At 41.5% G+C, this 20,943-nt stretch overlaps 1 protein-coding gene and 1 pseudogene across 8 annotated transcripts in view; both read right to left on the bottom strand.

Moving 5' to 3' along the window:
- The window catches only part of TTBK2 (tau tubulin kinase 2), a 181,863-nt gene that overhangs the window by 39,891 nt on the left and 121,029 nt on the right, over window positions 1–20,943 (bottom strand). For all 8 annotated transcript variants that reach the window (XM_017858979.1, XM_017859127.1, XM_017858920.1 and 5 more), the window contains one exon: window positions 11,594–11,751. In XM_017858979.1, coding sequence (XP_017714468.1) covers window positions 11,594–11,751 — 158 coding nt within the window. The remainder of the gene's footprint in view (window positions 1–11,593; window positions 11,752–20,943) is intronic.
- On the bottom strand, window positions 16,601–19,443 carry LOC108520231 (keratin, type II cytoskeletal 8 pseudogene; annotated as a pseudogene).

The raw sequence follows: 20,943 nt of genomic DNA, 5'->3' as shown, positions 1-20,943 counted from the left end.
AAAAAAAAAAAAAAAAAAAAAAAAAAAAAAAAAAAAAAAAAAGAAAAAGAAAGAGAAAAGAAAAAGAAAAGAAAAAAAAAAACTGAGGTCATGCCAATCCTACAAAATAAAACTTTAACATTTTGATCAATTAGAACTTTCAAGCTGATTTTAAAATACAAATTCTAAAACAATAACACACTAATTTGACAATCACTTTATAAGTAAGAAGCATTTCATCTATTTTCAAAGAAGTCTTTGTCAATTGAAACAACATTTTTTTTTTTTTGAGACAGAGTTTCACTCTTGTCGCCCAGGCTGGAGTGTGGTGGCGTGATCTTGGTTCACTGCAACCTCCACCTCTCGGATTCAAGTGATTCTCTTGCCTCAGCCTCTTGAATAGCTGGAATTACAGGCACCCACCACTACGCCCGGCTATTTTTTGTATTTTTAGTAGAGACAGGGTTTCGCCATGTTGGGTAGGCTGGTCTTTAACTCCTGACCTCAGATGATCCACCCACCTTGGCCTCCCAAAGTGCTGGGATTACAGGCATGAGCTACCGCACCCGGCCTGTTAGAGAATTTTTAAAAAATCTAAACAGGAAAATGTTAAGTGCTGTTGAACTCAAAATAAAACACAGAGATGAATCTCCAAATTAACATTTCATTTGGGAAGCAAGAACTACAATTTAGGGCACATATATAGACTGAGTGGGTCTCTGGTATATCTGAAGACCAAAGAAGAGGTTGGGGGTTTTATTAGAGAGATGTCACATACTGTTTTGAAAGAAAGCTCATTGGCACTAGAGAAGCTTTTGGGAGCTGGCAGGCTCTGACTGGTGAGTGACAGAGGTATGTAAATTTAGTGTTAGAGTCACAAGAGGCCATTTCAGCAGCTGGGCTTGTGAGAAATCAAATTCTTGGAGCAGGTGCTATATGCCCCAAGTGCTTTCTCCCTCTGGCCTCTTGATTGATTTAGTTGAATATGACAAGAATGACCTAATTTGTATAATCAACTTTTGCAGTGCCATAATGAAATAAACAGGTGTCAGATCAATCAGCTATGCTATTTTTTTTACAGTGTGAAATGTGTATTACTTTTTCACTTGCAGACTTTTCTTTTTTAAATTTTTGAGAGAGTCGCGCTCTGTCTCCCAGACTGGGGTGCAGTGGCATAATCTTGGCTCACTGCAACCTCCACCACCAGGGTCCAAGTGATTCTCCTGCCTTGGCCTCCCAAGTAGCTGGGATTACAGGCATGCACCACCATGCCCAGCTAATTTTTTATATGTTTAGTAGAGATGAGGTTTTGCCATGTTGGTTGGGCAGGTCTTAAACTCCTGGCCTCAAGTGATCCGCCCACCTCGGCCTCCCAAAGTGCTAGGATTACAGGTGTGAGCCACCGCGCCCAGCCACTTGCAGACTTTTTACTAAGCACCTACTACATGCAATGCCCTAGCAACACAAACAAGAGGAAGGAAATTCTTGCCCTAGAGGGAAAACTAGACTTTCTGTAATTATACAGTTCATATAGTTCAACATGAACTGACCTGGGGGGAAAAAATAGCAAATTTTTTTTTTTTTAAGATGGAGTCTTGCTCTGTTCCCCAGGCTGGAGTGCAGTGGCACAATCTCGGCTCACTGCAAGCTCCACCCCCGGGTTCACGCCATTCTCCTGCCTCAGCCTCCCGAGTAGCTGGGACTACAGGCGCCCGTCACCGCGCCTGGCTAATTGTTTGTATTTTTATAGAGTCAGGGTTTCACCGCGTTAGCCAGGATGGTCTCGATCTCCTGACCTTGTGATCTGCCCACCTCGGCCTCCCAGAGTGCTGGGATTACAGGCGTGAGCCACCGCGCCCAGCCTAATAGCAAATATTAATTGGTATTTGTCTATATATTTCTTTCAAAGTAATTCCAGGTCTTATTTACATGGTTGGTCATCTCTTCCTTAGACCCTCCCATGAGAGGCTTTTCTAGTTCACAGTTATCGTTCACTAAGTGAAAAGGCTCCTGCCAGTTCTACAACGCTATGTTCTAGGTGTTTTTTTTTTTTTTTAAACTATTGCTGACTGAACACAATACTTAGTACACAATGAAACATCCTCTTAGAAGTGACCTGGAATGTCTCAAAGTAGACAAATCAGTCTTCAGTACATTATACTGACTCCTGTAATTACTGTGAGTGGCAACACAGGCATCCTCTCAGTGAGCCACTTTCAGAGTCACAGTTAGATCCTGGCAGTGGTGTCACGAGTACTTCACAGGCTGTGAGAAGACCAGTGATTTTTCAGGGACTTGTTCCACTTGACTTGGTGACCGATGACCTTCACCACTACCTTTGCCTAAATGGGTCAACGCTAGAATGAACCTCTTTATCAACAGTTTACAATGATATAATCTAGAAAAGCACTGATAATGGCTCCCAGAAAAAAAGCTTATAACCGAGTAGTGTCTGCAGTTCTGACAGTGGAAGCATATTTAAAAGGTAGTTTGGCCTAAAATAGTTCAAATAAACAGATTTATTATAGAGATAATTAAAGATCAGAAATAAATTGGCTACTAATGGATTTTTCAGATATTAGTTCAATATAATTTATTTATTGATGCAAGAGTCATAATGGACACTAACATACATGTACTACATGGTAATCCAAATGTTTATTGAAAGAATTCCCTCTATTCCTGAGGAAAGAGAAAGGGAAATAGATGAATATTTGAACTGAAGAAGCTTAGTCTATTATCCTCACCTTTTTTCCATTTTAATCGCTCAGTATTCTTCCAAGCCCCTTTTTCCCTTATGTCTAGCCACTATTCTGCTTTTTTTCCAACTACCTCAATTCCTTGGCATTTCCTTCTTTCACACCTCAGGAAACAAACCACGCCTCCATCTCTGAATACACTTCTACTTCTACTTGAATACAATCCTACTTTTTCTCTTATATCTTATGCTTCAGTATGATACCACACACTGCAAGGACCTCGTCTATCTCCTCCACACAGGCTCTCTTTTACAGGACTCAGGTTCCTCTCCCACCCGGCCCCTCCCTCTGCATTTATTCTCCACTCATTACTCCTTCCCTGGTTATTGTTTCCTTTCTTTTCCTAAACTCTGATCCAAATCTGGAGTATGCGACATAGAAAGAAATAATTCCTTCCCAGGAAAATTATATCATGTTCAGGAGTATGAATGAGTGAGACAGTACACATGAGTGTTATTAGCACATGGCCTGTGTTTCCGGGCAAGGTGTTATGTAACTGAAGCAGATTAAGGGAATAAGAAAGAAAATGTGTGGAATAACTGAAGAGATACGAGAGAAAATAGTAAGAACGAACAACCTTTTCATATTTCATTCCCCATAATCCAAGGCAAACTAGTGTCTGTGGGCCAAATCTGGCCTGCAGATCAGAGGAAAATCTACGGCATTAAACATAAAACCTATTTTTTTTAATAGACGTGTTGGAACACAGTCTCATTTGTTTACGTGTTGGTCATGGCAGCTTTTGCACTACAACAACAATGACAGTTGTGACAGAGACAGCACAGCTCACAGATATTTATCTGGCCTTTACAGATAAAGCTTGCTGGCTCATGATTTAAAGCATCCTCTCACCTTCTCCTAAACTTACAATCTCCCTCTATGAAGAAATTCGGGGTTCTGGGACATACACTATACATTGTTTTCTTTAACACTGATTCTCCAGGTGTTCTACCATATCATTTGCAAACAGAAAACAATCAGAGATTGTCAAGCTTTTCCTTGGAGGGTCAGATAGTGATGTGGGCAAGAGTCACTGTTGGATGCTACAACTAACAGGCAAAAGTATGACGAGAAACACAGTGCTGACATAGTTGCAAATATCTTCCCACAAGATTATTTCTTACAAAAACAGTTAACTTTATAGTAGAAAGAACTGGCCACTGTAACCAAATTATCAACACTAGTATCATCAGTAAAAAGACATACTGACATTATGTACCTCCTTGTTTAATGCCATAGATTTTCCTCTGATCTTTGCTCTAAATTTATCTCATAGATTCTGATAAGTAGTGTTTACATCATCATTTTTTTCTATAACTTTTAGTTTTTATTTTCCTTTTCACCCAAGAGTACAGTCATGCATCACTTAACAATGGGGATACATTCTAACAAATGCCATCGTCAGGCAATTTCATCATTAACCAAACGATCACAGTGTACTTAAAAAAAACTGTATTGTATAGACTATTACATGCCTAGGCTATACGGTATAGCCTATTGCTCCTAGGTTACAAACCTGTACAGCATGTTACTGTTCTGAATACTTCAGGCAAGCATAACACAATGGTAAGTATTTGGGTATTATAACATATCTAAACATAGAAAAGGAAGAGTAAAACTACAGTATTGTAATCTTAGAGGACCACTGTCATATATGTGGTGTGTCGTTGATGGCAATGTCATTACGCGGCACATGACTGTAGTTTAACAGGTTTTTAAATTTCCAGTAAAAGGGCCTTTGATACTTTAATTTTGCTGGTAATTTCTAGTTTTCTTGCAGTGTGATCAGATAGTGTAATACTTCTACTTTATGGAACTACTTACATGTTTGTGACCTAATGCCTGATCAACTTTTGTGAATGTTCCAGGGGTACTTGGGCAGGAGGTATAGTCTGTACCATCAAGGTATAGTGTTCAGAAAACATAAATAAGATCTACCTTACTATGATCATGTTGTTTAAGTCTTCTATCTTCCTATTCTCTGTTCACTTAATCTGTCTTAAAGTGAGAGTGGTGCATTAACATCTCTGATTATGGGTGTGTTTTTATGTCGCCTTGAATATCCTGCAGTTGTTGTTTCCTAAAGGTGAGTGTCATGATTCTGGTGACTAAATATTAAAAAATTTTGTATCCCACTTGTGAATTGTGGCATTTGGCATTAAAAAGTGCCCTTCCATCTTTTGTAAGTTTTTTTGTTTTGGCTTGAATTCTACATCATCTGTTATTAGGATCATTTCTCTTTTCTTCTTTTTTTTTTTTTTTTTTTTTTTTGAGGCGGAGTCTCGCTGTCTCCCAGGCTGGAGTCCAGTGACCGGATCTTGGCTCACTGCAAGCTCCGCCTCCCGGGTTTACGCCATTCTCCTGCCTCAGCCTCCCGAATAGCTGGGACTACAGGCGCCGCCACCTCGCCCGGCTCATTTTTTTGTATTTTTTAGTAGAGACGGGGTTTCACTGTGTTAGCCAGGATGGTCTCGATCTCCTGACCTTGTGATCCGCCCGTCTCGGCCTTCCAAAGTGCTGGGATTACAGGCTTGAGCCACCGCGCCCGGCTCATTTCTCTTTTCTATCTTTCTGATATATCTTTGTCCATCTCTTTCTTACTGTTTTTAGGTGTGTGTCTCTTATATACAGCATATGAATATAGCTATATAATCCAAACTGAAAACCTTTTCCTTTTAATAGGTGACTTAAGCCCATGTATATTTATTGCTGTGACTGATATGTTTGATCTTAAGTCTGCTGTAGTTTTTATTTCCTTCAATTGTGTGTATCTGAGCTTTGTAACATGATGTAATAGGATACACACAGACAGTAAAATGGTTATTATAGGGAAACAGATTAACATATCTATCAACTCATACCCTTTTTGTGATAAAGAGCAGCTAAAATCTCCTTATTTAACAAAAATCTCTAATACAATTTTATTTTTATTTAAGATATGTCCAAGTCTTCTGAAAATACAATTTTATTAAGGTTATTTCTTTATGTTGTCCATCAGATCTCCACACTTGTACATCCCACATATCTGCTATTTTATATCCTTTGAACTACATCTCCCCATTTCCTTTCCCTCCTCCCTCCTTGAACCCCCTGTGGTAACCACTGTTTCATTCTCAATCTCTGTGCATTTGAGTGCATATATATATATATAGATGTATGTATATGTGTGTGTGTGTATGTATATGTGTGTGTATATATATGTTTTTTCACATATAAATGAGATCATGCAACATTTTTCTTTCTGTCTGGCTTATTTCACTAAGCATGTCTTTTAGTTCCATCTATGCTGTGGCAAATGGTAGAATCTCCTTTTTAAAAGCTGAATAAGGTTGGGCGCAGTGGCTCATGCCTGTAATCTCAGCACTTTGGGAGGTTGAGGCAGGTGGATCACCTGATATCAGGAGTTCCAGACCAGCCTGGCCAACATGGTGAAACCCCATCTCTAATAAAAATACAAAAATTAGCCAGGTGTGGTGACGCAGGCCTGTAATACCAGCTACTCAGGAGGCTGAGGCAGAAGAATTGCTTGAATCCAGGAGGCGGAGGTTGCAGTGAGCAGAGATCGTGTCACTGCACTAGAGCCTGAGCAACAGGGCAAGACTCAGTCTCAAAAAATAAAAATAGAAAAATTAAAAAGCTGAGTAATATTCTATTATGTGTGTGTATGTATTTATAAATCTATATTCCATTGTGTGTGTATATATATACAAATATATACAATGCACACACACACACATTTTCTTTTCTTTTTTTTTTTTTTTTTTTGAGACAGAGCCTCACTCTGTCGCCGGGGCTGGAGTGCAGTGGCCGGATCTCAGCTCACTGCAAGCTCCGCCTCCCGGGTTCACGCCATTCTCCTGCCTCAGCCTCCCGAGTAGCTGGGACTACAGGCGCCCGCCACCTCGCCCGGCTAGTTTTTTGTATTTTTTAGTAGAGACGGGGTTTCACCGTGTTAGCCAGGATGGTCTCAATCTCCTGACCTCGTGATCCGCCCGTCTCGGCCTCCCAAAGTGCTGGGATTACAGGCTTGAGCCACCGCGCCCGGCCTCACACACATTTTCTTTATCAATTTGTCCATCAATGGGTATTCAGGTTGTTCCTGTATCTCGGTTATTGTAAATAATGCTGCAATGAACATGAGAGTGCAGATATCTTACTTGATCAACTAATTTTCAACAAGGGCACCAAAAGGACACAATGGGGTCCAATAAATGGTGTTCTTCAACAAATGGTGCCGGAAAAACTGGATTTCCACATGCAAAGGAATTGGACCCCATTTTACACAATACACAAAAATCAACTAAAAATGTATAAAAGACCTATATGTTAAGACCTAAGACTATAAAACTCCTAGAAGAGAACATAGAGGGAAAGCTTTGTCATAGTATTTTATTATTATGTGCACAGTATCTTGCTACATTTGCTACATTTCTTCCTCTACAAGATGTATCCTTTGTCCAGTTTTTGTTGTTGTTGTTTTTGAGTCAAGATCTTGCTCTGTTGCCCGGGGTGGAGTATAGTGGTGCAATCTCAGGTAACTGCAACCTCTACTTCCCGGGCTCAAGCCATTCTCCAGCTTCAGCCTTTGGAGTAGCTGGGACTACAGGCGCACGCCACCACACCCGGCTAATTTTTGTATTTTTTGTAGAGACAGTGTTTCACCATGTTGCCCAGGCTGGTCTCAAACTCCTGAGCTCAAAGTGATCTGTCCACCTTGGCCTCCCAAAGTACTGGGATTACAGGCATGAACCATTGTGCCTGGCCTGTACTTTAATTTATACATAATTTTGGGGGAGTATTTTAGGAGGTTCACCTTTTTGTTCTAATGCTTATCTTTGGACATAAACCTTTTTAAATGCTCTTAGTCCTCTGTGGGTTTTTTTGTTTTTTGTTTGAGACACAGTCTCACGTTGTTGCCCAGGCTGGAGTGCAGTGGCATGATCTTGGCTCACTGCAACCTCTGCCTCCTGGGTTCAAGCAATTCTCCTGCCTCAGCCTCCCAAGTAGCTGGGACTACAGGTGTGTGCCATCACGCCCAGCTCATTTTTGTGTGTGTGTGTTTTTTTTTTTCGTTTGTTTGTTTGTTTTGAGACAGAGTCTCATTCTGTTACCCAGGTTGGAGTGCAATGGCGCGATCTCAGCTCACTGCAAGCTCCACCTCCTGGGTTCACGCCATTCTCCCGCCTCAGCCTCCTGAGCAGCTGGGACTACAGGCACCTGCCACCATGCCCGGTTAATTTCATTTTTGTATTTTTAGTAGAGACAGGGTTTCACCGTGTTAGCCAGGATGGTCTCAATCTCCTGACCTCGTGATCCACCCGCCTCGGCCTCCCAAAGTGCTGGGATTACAGTCGTGAGCCACCGAGCCCGACTAATTTTTGTACTTTTTAGTAGAGACGGGGTTTCACGACATTGGACAGGCTGATCTCGAACTCCTGACCTCATGACTCATCCACCTCAGCCTCCCAAAGTGCTGGGATTACAAGTGTGAGCCACCACACCCAGCCAGTTCTCTGTTTTTAAATTTAATCTTCTGCTATTTGGTTTCTCAGTTTTAACTGGTATTATTTTGTTTTTCTTTTTCAGGCACTCCAACAACCTGAATGTTATTTCTTCTCTGCCTTTAGTTTGCACTACCTTCTCTCTAACTCTTGAGTTTATCTCATTTTCATTCTCTCCAGGTTTTTTCCTTGTCCTTATTCAATGACTTCTATTAAATTTTCACTTAAGTCTATTCTCCTTTGTGCACTTTGTAATATATTCTTCAATTCTGAGATAATTTTGTCTTTTCCTTCTATTTCTTTCCTGAGTTCAATCAATTCTGATTTCCTTTCTTCCTCTCCCAATAAGGTCTGAATCTCAGTCCTTGAGTAGGGGTGGGACAGCTCTTGCTTGGAGGTTTAATCTCACTCAGTCCTAGGCATCGTGGCTGGACCTTGTATCTGCTATTCCTGTATCTGTATTCTGTACATTTATCTTTATTTCTTATTAATCAATCCCATGTTATTCCAATTCCCTATTATTGACTATAGTTAACAATATCTTATGTAGGCTGGGCACAGTGGCTCATGCCTGTGATCTCAGCACTTTGGGAGGCCGAGGCAGGTGGATCACCTAAGGTCAGGAGTTCCAGACCAGCCTGCCCAACATGGTGAAACCCCGTCTCTACTAAACATACAAAAATGAGTGTGGTGGCGCACCCCTGTAATTCCAGCTACTCAGAAGGCTGAGGCAGGAGAATGGCTTGAACTCGAGAGGTAGAGGTGGCAGTGAGCCTAGATCACGCCACTGCACTCCAGCCTGGGTGATTGAGTGAGATTCTGTCGCAAAAAAAAAACAAACCAACAAACAAAAATACTCATGTATATTTCAAAATAGCTAGAAGGTTTGAAAAGTTCCCAACACAAAGAAATGATAAATGTTTGAGCTAATGGATATGATTTGATCATAATCATATGATCAAATAATGACCCTGATTTGATCATAACACATTGCATGCGTGTATTAAAATATTCCATGTATCCCATATATATGTACAATTATTGTGTATCAATAAAAATTTTAAATAATTCTTTAATTTTTTTCCTATTCAAATTACTGTGTAGTTTCTGTCTCCTGACTGGACCCAAACTGATACATCTTTTTTCCTCCACCACTCCACTAATGAAGCACACTTCTCCCTTTATTTTCTTTCGAATTACGCATATTTTTACTTCCCTGAAATTCATCATCTGATCTATCGGGACACTTTTTAGTATTTTCCTTATTAGCATGGGTTTAGTCTTTCTAGCACTGGTTTTATTTATTTATGTTTGGATCGAAAGACACCTGGAGTATGGCATTGGTTTTAGATCAACCTTACATCCCGTTGCAATTTCCGTCTTCCCCACAGTTTTTCTTGATCTGTCTTTATAAAGTCTTCTGGCAGGGGTAGGTGAGGCAAGAGCATGAAAGATACTGCACTAGGATTTGTGGTCTCATATTTTTCTTTTTATTTACAGTTATTTTGAAGCTTGGACATCTTTTACAAGTTATGCTGAGGACATGGTTTTTCTGCGTAGCTGTAGTTTTCTTTCTTTGCTGTTCTGTGTTATTTTGGAGGAAACATTGGAAGATGGGAACGTAAACTGCCTTCACTGTCTTTAGGTCCCTGAAGTGCTATCACCTGAATTTTTGCAAGTTTGAGACTTATTTCTAACAATAATCAAAGGGGAAGGACAAAAACACTAGAACAAAATTTCTGGACTGGCTCCAGCTCTGCCACTAATATTTACCTAAAGTTGGATTTACTTCAGTGTCAGAATTATTTCCTCACTTGTAAGATAGGGGGGCTGGATTAGGGCAGTGGATCCCAAACTCTGATAAGCATGAGAAGTATTTGATGCATATGGACTTCTGTGCCCCACCTCTAGGCATTCTGATTCAACAGGTCTGGGGCAGGTCCCAGGAACAGGTGTTTTTAAAAAACATCTGCTTAGACAAGATAGTCAGTGATACTATCCAGTTATGTGAGTCTATGAAAACTCTTCCGATGATTCAACAAGTTCTAGAGATCCCATCTTTCAATATAAAGATCAGAGCTGGACACAAGGGTGCATGTCTGTAGTCTAGAGAGGCTGAGGCAGGAGGATTGCTTCAGCCCGGGAATTTGAGGCCATAGTGCACTATGACTGTGCCTACAAATACTGCACTCCAGCCTGGGTGACATAGCCAGACTCCATCTCTTAAAAAAAAAAAAAAAAAATCAGGCCGGCGCAGTGGTTCACGCCTGTAATCCCAGCACTTTGGGAGGACGAGGCAGGCAGATCACTTGAGGTCAGGAGTTTGAGATCAGCCTGATCAGCATAGTGAAACCCCGTCTCTACTAAAAATACAAAATTAGCCAGGCGTGGTGGCAAAGGCCTGTAATCCCAGCTACTTGGGAGGCTGAGGTAGAAGAATCGCTTGAACCTGGGAGGCAGAGGTTGCAGTGAGCTGTTATCACGCCATTGCACTCCAGCCTGGGCAACAAGAATGAAACTCCATGTTAAAAAAAAAAAAAAAAAAAAAAAAAATCAAAAGCAATTGGGATTAGTGTAATAATATCCCAATTAACTTAAATTGTATGACAATTTGTCCTGTTCCACTTATCTTTTCCCCAAGAGAGGGGTCCCACTCTGTTGCAGAGACCTAGCAGAGGCTAGAGTGTAGTGGCACAACCATAGCTCACTGCAGCCTCTAATTCCCGGGCTCAAGTGATCCTTCTGCCTCAGCATTTCGGGTATTTACTTTTGTTTTTTGTTTTTTTTTTTTTTTGACCAAAATGTTTGAAACAACTAAAGCAGGTAAAAAAAATTAGAAAAAAAGACAAAATAAAAGATAAAAGGAAACTATTTAATACATGTAGAGGAAAAAACATTAACAATAAAAAACTAAGATCACGGAAATAGATCATAACCTTTTCTTAATACATTATGAAAGTTGTTAAATCACTTTAAGAAGAACATGCTATATGCTTTGTTCCCACTAAACTTTGGCACAATATAGATATAATTGTGGCACATTCTTTTCAGGGTTCCATATATTATTTGGAAATACAACTAATGCTGGTCCTCATTTTGAAGAAAACCCATTATAAATTTGACATCAACAAGTCACATAAGCTCTAAGCTCCCATTTCACAGTATAATCTATTAGTACAATCCAAAGCAAGTAATTTCAAAGGCGTACATAAGAGCAATGTTAATTCGAGGAGATCCATAGGCTTTCCCTGATGTCTTAGCATTTGGTCATCTGAGGGAATCCGGATGAAATAAATTTTTGCAAATACAATGCATCCAGGAAAGACACCACCAAATGATCTGTTTAGGACATACCCGATTGCAGCAGGGGTCAAGCGAGTGTGCAACTGAGGGGTGGTAGAAGTAGTGGTGGTTGTTAGGGAGCCATCATTTCCAGTCTTCTCCCAGTCAAAAGGGTCACTCTCAATTACTCCAAAAGTCTTGATGCTATTGTCAAACACGGATGTAAGAAGCTAAACCACAAAAAAAAAAAACTAGAGTAAGTGAACAGTAAACACAGTCGCTTTATTCTATGAGAAAGCACACTAGACTCACAAAATGATTTTGTAATGTGATTTTCTTTAAAAACTGATGATTCAAATTAAGAAATTTGAATAGGAACTATATGTGGATGATGATATTGAATTAATGTTGATTTTTCTCAGTTGCATAGAATGTTTCTGTTTTTGAGAGATACATAATGAAGCAACGTATCTATAACCTACTCTCAGATGGTTTGGCTAAAGGATGTGTGTTGTTTATAAGTGTCTATGTTAGTGTACATTCAGTTGAACCATCTATTTTATCATTTATTTGTCAAAACAAAACAAGGACATTTTTATATGTTTCAACCTAAAAAAGTAGCCAGCGTTAACAGGTGATGTGTCTAGGTAAGGGGAGTATAGAAGTTCATTGTGCTTTCCTCTATTTTTTTTTTGTAGGTTTAAAAAATTCTTAAAATATGTGTGTGTATGTTTGTGTGTCTCCATATACAAATTATCAAAACATTGCTTGATTTATATTGTTAGTTTGATATATATATTCTGTATAATTTCATTTTTTGTCTTTCAATTCCTAAAGTTTGATGTGTTCTTGAGAAGGATCTCATAAAAGACCTTTATTGTTTCTGTCAGTAGGCACCATTTCCAATTTTATGATTATAGCCTCATTCTCTCCTCGTCATTTCTGGAACTGTTAGTATCCTATCCTCTGAGATTCATCTTGTGCATTTCCTACCCAGACCTGAAATCAGCACTGCTTTGGAGGATTTTGCACAGGTCTGATTTAGGTTTTAAAAATTTTACTCCACCAGCCTGGTGAACATGGTGAAACCCTGTCTCTATCAAAAACACAAAAATTAGCTGGGTGTGGTAGTGCACGCCTGTAATCCCAGCTACTCAGGAGGCTAAGGCATGAGAATTGCTTGAACCTGGGAGGCGGAGGTTGCAGTGAGCCGAGATCGTGCCACTGCACTCCAGCCTGAGTGACAGAATGAGAACCTTTCTCAAGAAAAAAAAAAAAAGATTACTTCAGCTATTGAGTGGTCAATAGATGCCATAAACAGGGATGGGAATGAGGGTACTTGGAAAAGATGGCCAGTTAAGAGATTACTGTCAGCTAAACCAGCATGGTAACAGTAAAGGTGATAAGAACTGGACATAGATTTCTGTCCTGAGTCACTGAGTCAATGCAGTGACATGGAAAGCAGTGAGTTTAGGGAGGAATAGGAAATGCAGATATAAATTTGGGTGTCATCAGCATACAGATATCAAGAGATACCAGCCTATGGGTCCTATTTTTGTTTATGTAAGTCACCTACATTACAACTTAGACTTCTCCAAATGTCAGAGGTAGAGGGCTGTAGAAAACACAAAGGAGGAAATAAAGATGGACTGGAATCTAGGATATGGGAATTGAAATGCCAGACCTTTGACCCTCTCTCCTAACTCTGAAATCAAGGTTCTCATAGGTTCTCACAGAGTGAGATGCATGCTTCCTGGAAGGTGGAATCCCCATCCAGGGGAGCCTTGCTATGTGAGCACTTAGACTGCCACTGCTAAATTCTCCATCTATATTGTGCTGCAACAGAAATGATCCTAAATGGTTTTTATGTCAGATGTCCTTTTATCATGGAATTATTTTCTTACATCTATCATAGTATCGTATGTCTTAGAAAATGTATTCTATGGCACTGGACCTCAAATTAGAAACAGTTTGTTACTATGATGGTGATATTAGACACCAGCAGCAGGAGACAGAAAGACGGCAGACAAGAACAAAAGAAACAGGAAAGCTAAAAGCACTGAGGCACTTAAAGGCACCCTAGTGGGAACAAATGGTCAGACTGGGCAGAGCTCTGCAGATATTTTAGAGAAAAACATTTCTAATCTAGCAAAATAATCTTCTAATTCGGGAGCAGGGTGGCACTAAATCCTAACCTTCCTCAGACTGGAATAGTAGAAACAGGACAAGTCGAGGACTTACTCTTCTGGTAACTGAATGTGTTACATCATGTTTGGCTATGATAAATAATAAAAACAAAAAACTCTAACTCAGTCAAATAGATTTTAGAATAAAAACTATCTTGTAAGTCATCCATATGGTATATACAGTATATGTAGTGTGTGAATATATGTCTGGGTGTATATATATGTGTGTGTGTCTGTTAAATTTGAATAGCCCTCATTCTTTTTCTACTTTTTATTATTTTTATTTTATTTTATTTTATTTGAGACGGAGTCTCACTTTCTTGCCCAGGCTGGAGTGCAGTGGCGCAATCTCAGCTCACTGCAACCTTCGCCTCCTGGGTTCAAGCGATTCTCCTGCCTCAGCCTCCTGAGTAGCTGGGACTACAGGCGCATGCCACCACGCCTGGCTAAATTTTGTATCTTTAGCAGAGACGGGGTCCATGTTGGCCAGGATGGTCTGAAACTCCTGACCTCAGGTGATCCGCCCACCTTGGCCTCCCTAAGTGCTGGGATTACAGGCGCGAGACACGGTGCCCAGCCTCTCATTCTTTTTTATATCCCAATATCATTGGGGAACAAAGCACTTTCCCATCAGAACAGGGACTCACTGTGGCAGTAATTCTCAAACTGGAAAGGGAGAAGGGAAAAATCTGAAAAAAATCTTCCAAATGATTCCAATGCTTCCCTCTAAAAGGCATGTCCCATATCTCTTCATTGATAATCTCTGAAAATCTAGTATACATCTGACTCCTTCTTTTACTTAATAATATATTCTTAGAAAATACAAATTCATCTACATTTAGAGTCTAAGTTTCTCAAACTAGGGTAGCAGGTACCCCCAGGGGATGCAGCCATATGCCAGAGAGAATTTAAAGTGATTTGACAATGTGGCACAGCTTCCTGGAGTATTTTACACAGAGGTATGACATTTATTATAATATTTTATAATACTGTGGACACAAAGAAGTTGGAAAGCAAAATTCAAATGAACTTTTAAGATAAACCAGGAGAATACAAAGAAATTTTGGACTTATGGTTGACACTGTAAGGCTATTCCCAGTCTTCTTGAGAAATATGCTTATACTTGGCTGCCAGAGGAGTAACTGATGAAATAGTGTGAGAAATACCAGAAGCAATCACCTTCGGGAAAGTGAATCCTCTGTAAATGGATGTAGGGAAGGGAGGCAGTTAAGTGAAGGGGAAGTTGTGTGAAGAGGAGGAAAAGAGGAGGGAGAACTTGAAGAAGGTAATGAACAGGCAAAAATGCTATACAGATTGAGCATCCCAAATGTGAAAATCAAGAATCCGAAATATTCCAAAACACAACTTTGGGTGCTGACATGATGCTCAAATGAAATGCTCACTGGGGCATTGTGGATTGTGGATTTGTGTTGCTCCACCAATATAATGCAAAATAATACAAAATCCTAAAAAATCTGAAATCCAAAACACTTCAAATAAGGGATATTCAACCTGTATTACTTTTTGTTTGTTTGTTTTTGAGACGGAGTCTCACTGTGTTGCCCAGGCTGGAGTGCAGTGGTGCAATCTCGGCTCACCGCAATCTCTGCCTCCTGGATTCAAGAGATTCTCCTGCCTCACTTCCCAAGTAGCTGGGACTACAGACACGTGCCACCACACCCGGCTAATTTTTTTTCTATTTTTGGTAGAGATGGGGCTTTGCCATGTTGGCCAGGCTGGTCTTGAACTCCTGACCTCAAGTGATCCTCCTGTCTCGGCCTCCCAAAGTGCTGGGATTACAGGCATGAGCCAATGCGCCCAGCCCTGCATTACTTTTTATTTGGCCACTGTGTGGATTATTTGTGTCAATCCCTCTTCTACTTGCACTTATGAATAAGAAGCAGTCCATTTTAAATTTGATGGGATATTCAATACAATGATTTTTCAAAAGCAAATTATTCAAGATACAAAGTAATAAAAGTCAATTACAGCCTAGGCAACATGGTGAAACCCTGTCTCTAACAAAAATACAAGAAATTAGCCAGGTGTGGTGGTGTACACTTCTGGTCTCAGCTACTTGGGAAGCTGGGGTGGATTACTTGAGCCTGGGTAGGCAGAGTTTGGAGTGAGCTGAGATCACACCACTGCACTCCAGCCTGGGTGACAGAGTGAGACCCTGTCTCAAAATAAATAAATAAACAATGAAAGTCAATTACTATGTCAGGATAATGAGATTCTGAGTAATGTGAATTTACCATTTTTCTATAATTCTAAAACTTTTATAATGACCACGTATTAACTTTTAATAACTAGAAAAAAATCAACAAAAATATATTATTCTAAAATAAATCGACTATATGCCTATATGCAGCCTACATAGATGCTTGGTGCCAGCTCCTACTACCTGAAATATCCTTACTCTTTATGGCAGTCAGTCATCTGACATACACACAATGCCTTGGTGAAGCATTCCTCTTATCCTTAGCATAAAGTGCAATCAATAGCTGTATCATATTTACCTCCATGTGAAATCCCAGTTTGCCCTTTCAAAGAGAGTGTAGACCAAGTCCAGCTTTTGCAAAACCAAGAATTATGTGTAAGGTGATATTAAGAACTCACTAACAATCCTGATTCCTGAATTCTCAGTTAATAAATTGTAAATTAGTGGATCAATAAAGCACTTAAGCAGGGGAGCACAATGGCAATGTTGGCTTGGCTGATTCAAAGGCAGATTATTTACTACAAAAGAAATTGCCCTACTTCAGTGACAAGTAGATGCAACAGAGGGAAAGAAATGCACACATTCTTTTTTCTTTTTTTGGCAGAGCTAGCCGAGGTTTTATTTTGGACCGAAAAAAAAAAAAAAAGCAATTGAATTGTTTTGTAGCTGGAGACATGGGCAAACTGGGGTCCCCAGGTAGTAAACTCCCACACGGATGGCTGAGGGCTAGGGAGAAGCCCCAGGCGGGTTAACCTGCACAGCGGCCTCCCTCCTGGGGCTCTGTGGCAGCTGCAGGCGGGGCAGGCTAGGAGGAGCTGCCACAACTGTTCACTTGGGCAGGACGTTGGAGGACTCGGACACCAGATTCCCATCACGGGTTTCGTTCTTCACAACCACGACCCTGGAGGAGCTGGTGCGGCTGAAGGAGCTGGAGCCCACGCCACAGACAAAGCTGGAGCCCAGGCTGTAGCTGAGGCCAGGGCTTGTGAGGCCCCATAGGCCAGCTCTGACCACCTACATAGCTGCTGGTGATCTTCATATGGATACTCATGTTCTGCATCCCAGACTCCAGCTGGCTCTCTTCGCCCTCCGGCAGCTTCCTGTAGGTGGCGATCTCAACGTCCAGGGCCAGCTTGACGTTCATCAGCTCCTGGTACACAAGCAGCTACTGTGCCATGTACTGCTTGGCCCGCTACAGGGCGGCCTCCAGCTCAGACAGCTTGGCATTGGCATCCTTAATGGCCAGCTCCCCCACGCTGCTCGGCATGTGTGATGGCGGCCTCCAGGGAAGTCCTCTGGCCTTTGAGACCCTCAATCTTAGCCTGGAGCCCACTGATGTTCCAGTTTATCTCAGAGATCTCAGTCTATGTATGCTGCAGGTCATCCCCATGCTTCCCAGCCAGCGTCAGAAGCTCCTTATACTTGATCTGGTACATGCTCTCAGCCTCAGTCCAGCTGCGGTTGGCCATCTCCTCGTACTGTGCCTCGACCTCCGTGATGATGCTGTCCATGTCCAGGAAGCGGCTGTTGTAAATGGACAGCACCACAGACGTGTCCAAGACCTGGGACTGCAGCTCCCAATCTCCTCTTCACACAGCTGCCTGAGGAAGCTGATCTTGTCAGTCAGCCCTTCCCAGGAGACTCCAACTCCACCTTGTTCATGTAAGCTTCATCCACAGCCTTCTCGATGAGGACAAATTCATTCTCCATCTCTGTACGCTTATTGATCTCATCCTCATACTTGTTCTTGAAGTCCTCCACCAGCCCTTGCATGTTGCCAAACTCCGCCTCCAGCTTCAGCTTCTCCTGGCCCAGAGTCTCCAGCTGCCGCCTAAGGTTGTTGATGTAGCTCTCAAACATGTTGTCCATGTTGCTCCAAACCGTCTTCTGCTGCTGCAGGAGGCTCCACTTGGTCTCCAGCATCTTGTTCTGCTGCTCCAGGAACTGCACCTTGTCTATGAAGAAGGCAAACTTGTTGTTGAGGCTCTTGATCTGGTCATTCTCTTGGGAGCACACGGCCTGAATGTTGCGGTTCATCTCCAGGTTAAGGGGGCTCAGCAGGCTCTGGTTGACAGTGACGGCGGTGATGCCTCCCATACCACTGGCCCTACCACAGCCTCCACCCAGGCCACTCCAGAAGCTGCTGCTGCCCACTCGGGAGAAGCTCGAGGAGCTGATGCAGGCACCGGGCTCACTCGTGTAGGAGAGGCTGCTGAAGGCCTGGGGGCCAGAGGTGGACACCTTGTAGGACTTCTGGGTCACCCTGATGGACATGGTGGAGGCAGGAGTGGGGGCAGGTAGGCCAAACCAGACAGAGATCCCAGAAGGAGTGGTCTGCACACATTCTTTACTTCTGTGCTCTCCTTGGGGATTTTAGCAACATTGGTAAAGAAAAAATTTAATTGCATCCATCCTCTAGCAAACTAAGCCAGCAAAATAATAATAATAATAATAATAATAATAAAATAAAGAGAATGAGTCAAAGAAGTTGCAACCTTTACCTGTTTTCATCATTAAATCAGGTGTCACATAGCAATGGGGATACATTCTGAGAAATGTGTCCATAGGCATTTCATTGTGCAAACATCATAGAGTGTACTGTGATGGTTAATACTAAGTGTCAACTTGACTGGATAGAAGGATACAAAGTATTGATCCTGGGTGTATCTGTGAGGGTGTTGTCAAAGATTAACATTTGAGTCAGTGGACTAGGGAAGGCAGACCCACCCTTAATTTGGTGGGCACCAACTAATCAGATGCCAGCAAATATAAAGCAGGCAGAAAAACATGAAAAGGTAAGATTGGCCTAGCCTCCCAGCCTACATTTTTCTTCCATGCTGGATGCTTCCTTTCCTCCAACATTAGACTCTTCAGTTTTGGGACTCGGACCGGCTCTCCCTGCTCTTCAGCCTGCAGATGGCCTACTGTTGGACCTTGTAATCATGTGAGTTAATACTTAATAAATTCCCCTTTATATATATATATATTCCATTAGTTCTGTCTCTCTAGAGAACCCTGACTAATACATGTACTTACACAAAGCTAGATGGTATAGCCTATTACACACCTAGGCTGTATAGTATAGCCTATTGCTACTAAGGTACCTATCTGTGTAGCATATTATTGTACTGAATACGGTAGGCAATTGTTATGCAGTGGTTAGTATTTGTGTATGTAAACATATCTAAATATAGAAAAGGTAGAGTAAAAACACAGTATTATAAGCTTATGGGACCACTGTCATATACGCAGTCCATCATTGACTGAAATATCATTATGTGGCGCATGTCTGCATATCAAGATACTGGAGATTCAGAAGTGCCCCCCATGGTTGGCTGCCCCAGGACCTGAGGCAGGGTAAGGCAGCATGGTCACTTACTCAGTCAAAAGTTCTGGCTGATATCAGTCTTCCCTTTCAGGGGCTCAATCAGTCCAAACGGTAAACTGCCTGGAAATATAGTACACTAAGGCTTTTCAATGCCTCCTCATAAGGCCAATAAAAAAGGTAAACAACATTTTCTTATTGCTGTGACAGGACAAAGCAGCAAAGAGGAAATAAAAGAAGTTCTACTAACATAGAAGGTAATGCTCAGTGAAGAAAAATGAGATGATTATAGGCATGGTGCTGTGGCTCACACCTGTAATCCCAGCACTTTGGTAGGCCAAGGCGGGCAGATCACCTGAGGTCAGGAGTTTGAGATCTGGCCAATGTGGTGAAATCCCATTTCTACTAAAAATATAAAAAGTAGCCAGATGTGGTGGTGCACGCCTGTGGTCCTAGCTACTTGGGAAGCTGAGATGAGAGGATTGCTTTAACCCAGGAGGTGGAGGTTGCAGTGAGCCAAAATTGTACCACTGCACTCCAACCAGGAGTGCCAAAAAAAAAAAAGAAACAGAGATTACTATAAGCAAATGCAGCATCACGGAGGTACATGTAAAACCACTTACATTTCTAACATTTACATGATACTTTAAAATTTACAAATTATTCTCATAATTACCTCATTAAAAATCTTAACAACGGCCAGTCGCCGTGGCTCACACCTGTAATCCCAGCACTTTGAGAGGCCGAGGTGGGTGGATCACCTGATGTCAGCAGTTGGAGATCAGCCTGGCCAACATGGTGAAACCCTATCTCTACTAAAAATACAAAAGTAGCCAGGCCTGGTGGCACATGCCTGTAATCCCAGCTACTTGCGAGGCTGGGGCAGGAGAATTGCTTGAACCTGGGAGGTAGAGGTTGCAGTGAGCCGAGATCACGCCATTGCACTCCAGCCTGGGTGACAAGAGCGAAACTCCGTCTCAAAAAAAAAAAAAAATCTTAACAACAATGCTGTGAAGTCCGTATTTCCACCATTTCACCGACTACAAAACTGAGATCTAGAAAGGTTATCTAAACAGTATGTGGCAAAGCACCAATTTAAACAGGTCTTTTACGTATGGTGCTATTTCTACTATAGAAGAGTTACAGCCAGTCAGCAGGCAAGGTAAAAACAGCATCTAGTTGAAATTATCCTTGAAAACACCTTAAAATGTCCACAAAGTACAGAATACTACCATTTCTCCATAGGTGCAACAGAGCCAGTTTTTCCTCCAGCTCCAGAATAGATGTCTTTTCCTCATATGAATGTGGATAAAGTAAGCTGGCTGCAAACAGCAGTCACACTTGTACCAAAAAAAGTACTCTGCTTTCAACTATTGGACTCATACTTGGTGCAGCCTGATTTGGGGCCACTGGACTGCTGTCAACGAGAAGACTGAGAGAATAGCAGATGCTTCAGGGCACTAAATCATTACCCTCATCATAAGGCATGACTAAGCCAAAGGGCAGGCAGAATCACAGATGTTAAGATTTTTCTACCTCCTGAACACACAGCTGAATTTAAGTGAGTCACATAAACACAGTGTGACTCTATTGTATTCTACAGCTACATCAAATATTCACTCCTTGTTTCAGACATACATTGACCGCCTACTGTCCTGAGTGCTAGGAATATAAATGTTAACAAAACACA

This window comes from Rhinopithecus bieti, unplaced genomic scaffold (genome assembly GCF_001698545.2).
Source record: "Rhinopithecus bieti isolate Rb0 unplaced genomic scaffold, ASM169854v2 scaffold_495, whole genome shotgun sequence".
Lineage (NCBI taxonomy): Eukaryota > Metazoa > Chordata > Mammalia > Primates > Cercopithecidae > Rhinopithecus > Rhinopithecus bieti.
This window is presented reverse-complemented; position numbering and strand designations above follow the sequence as displayed.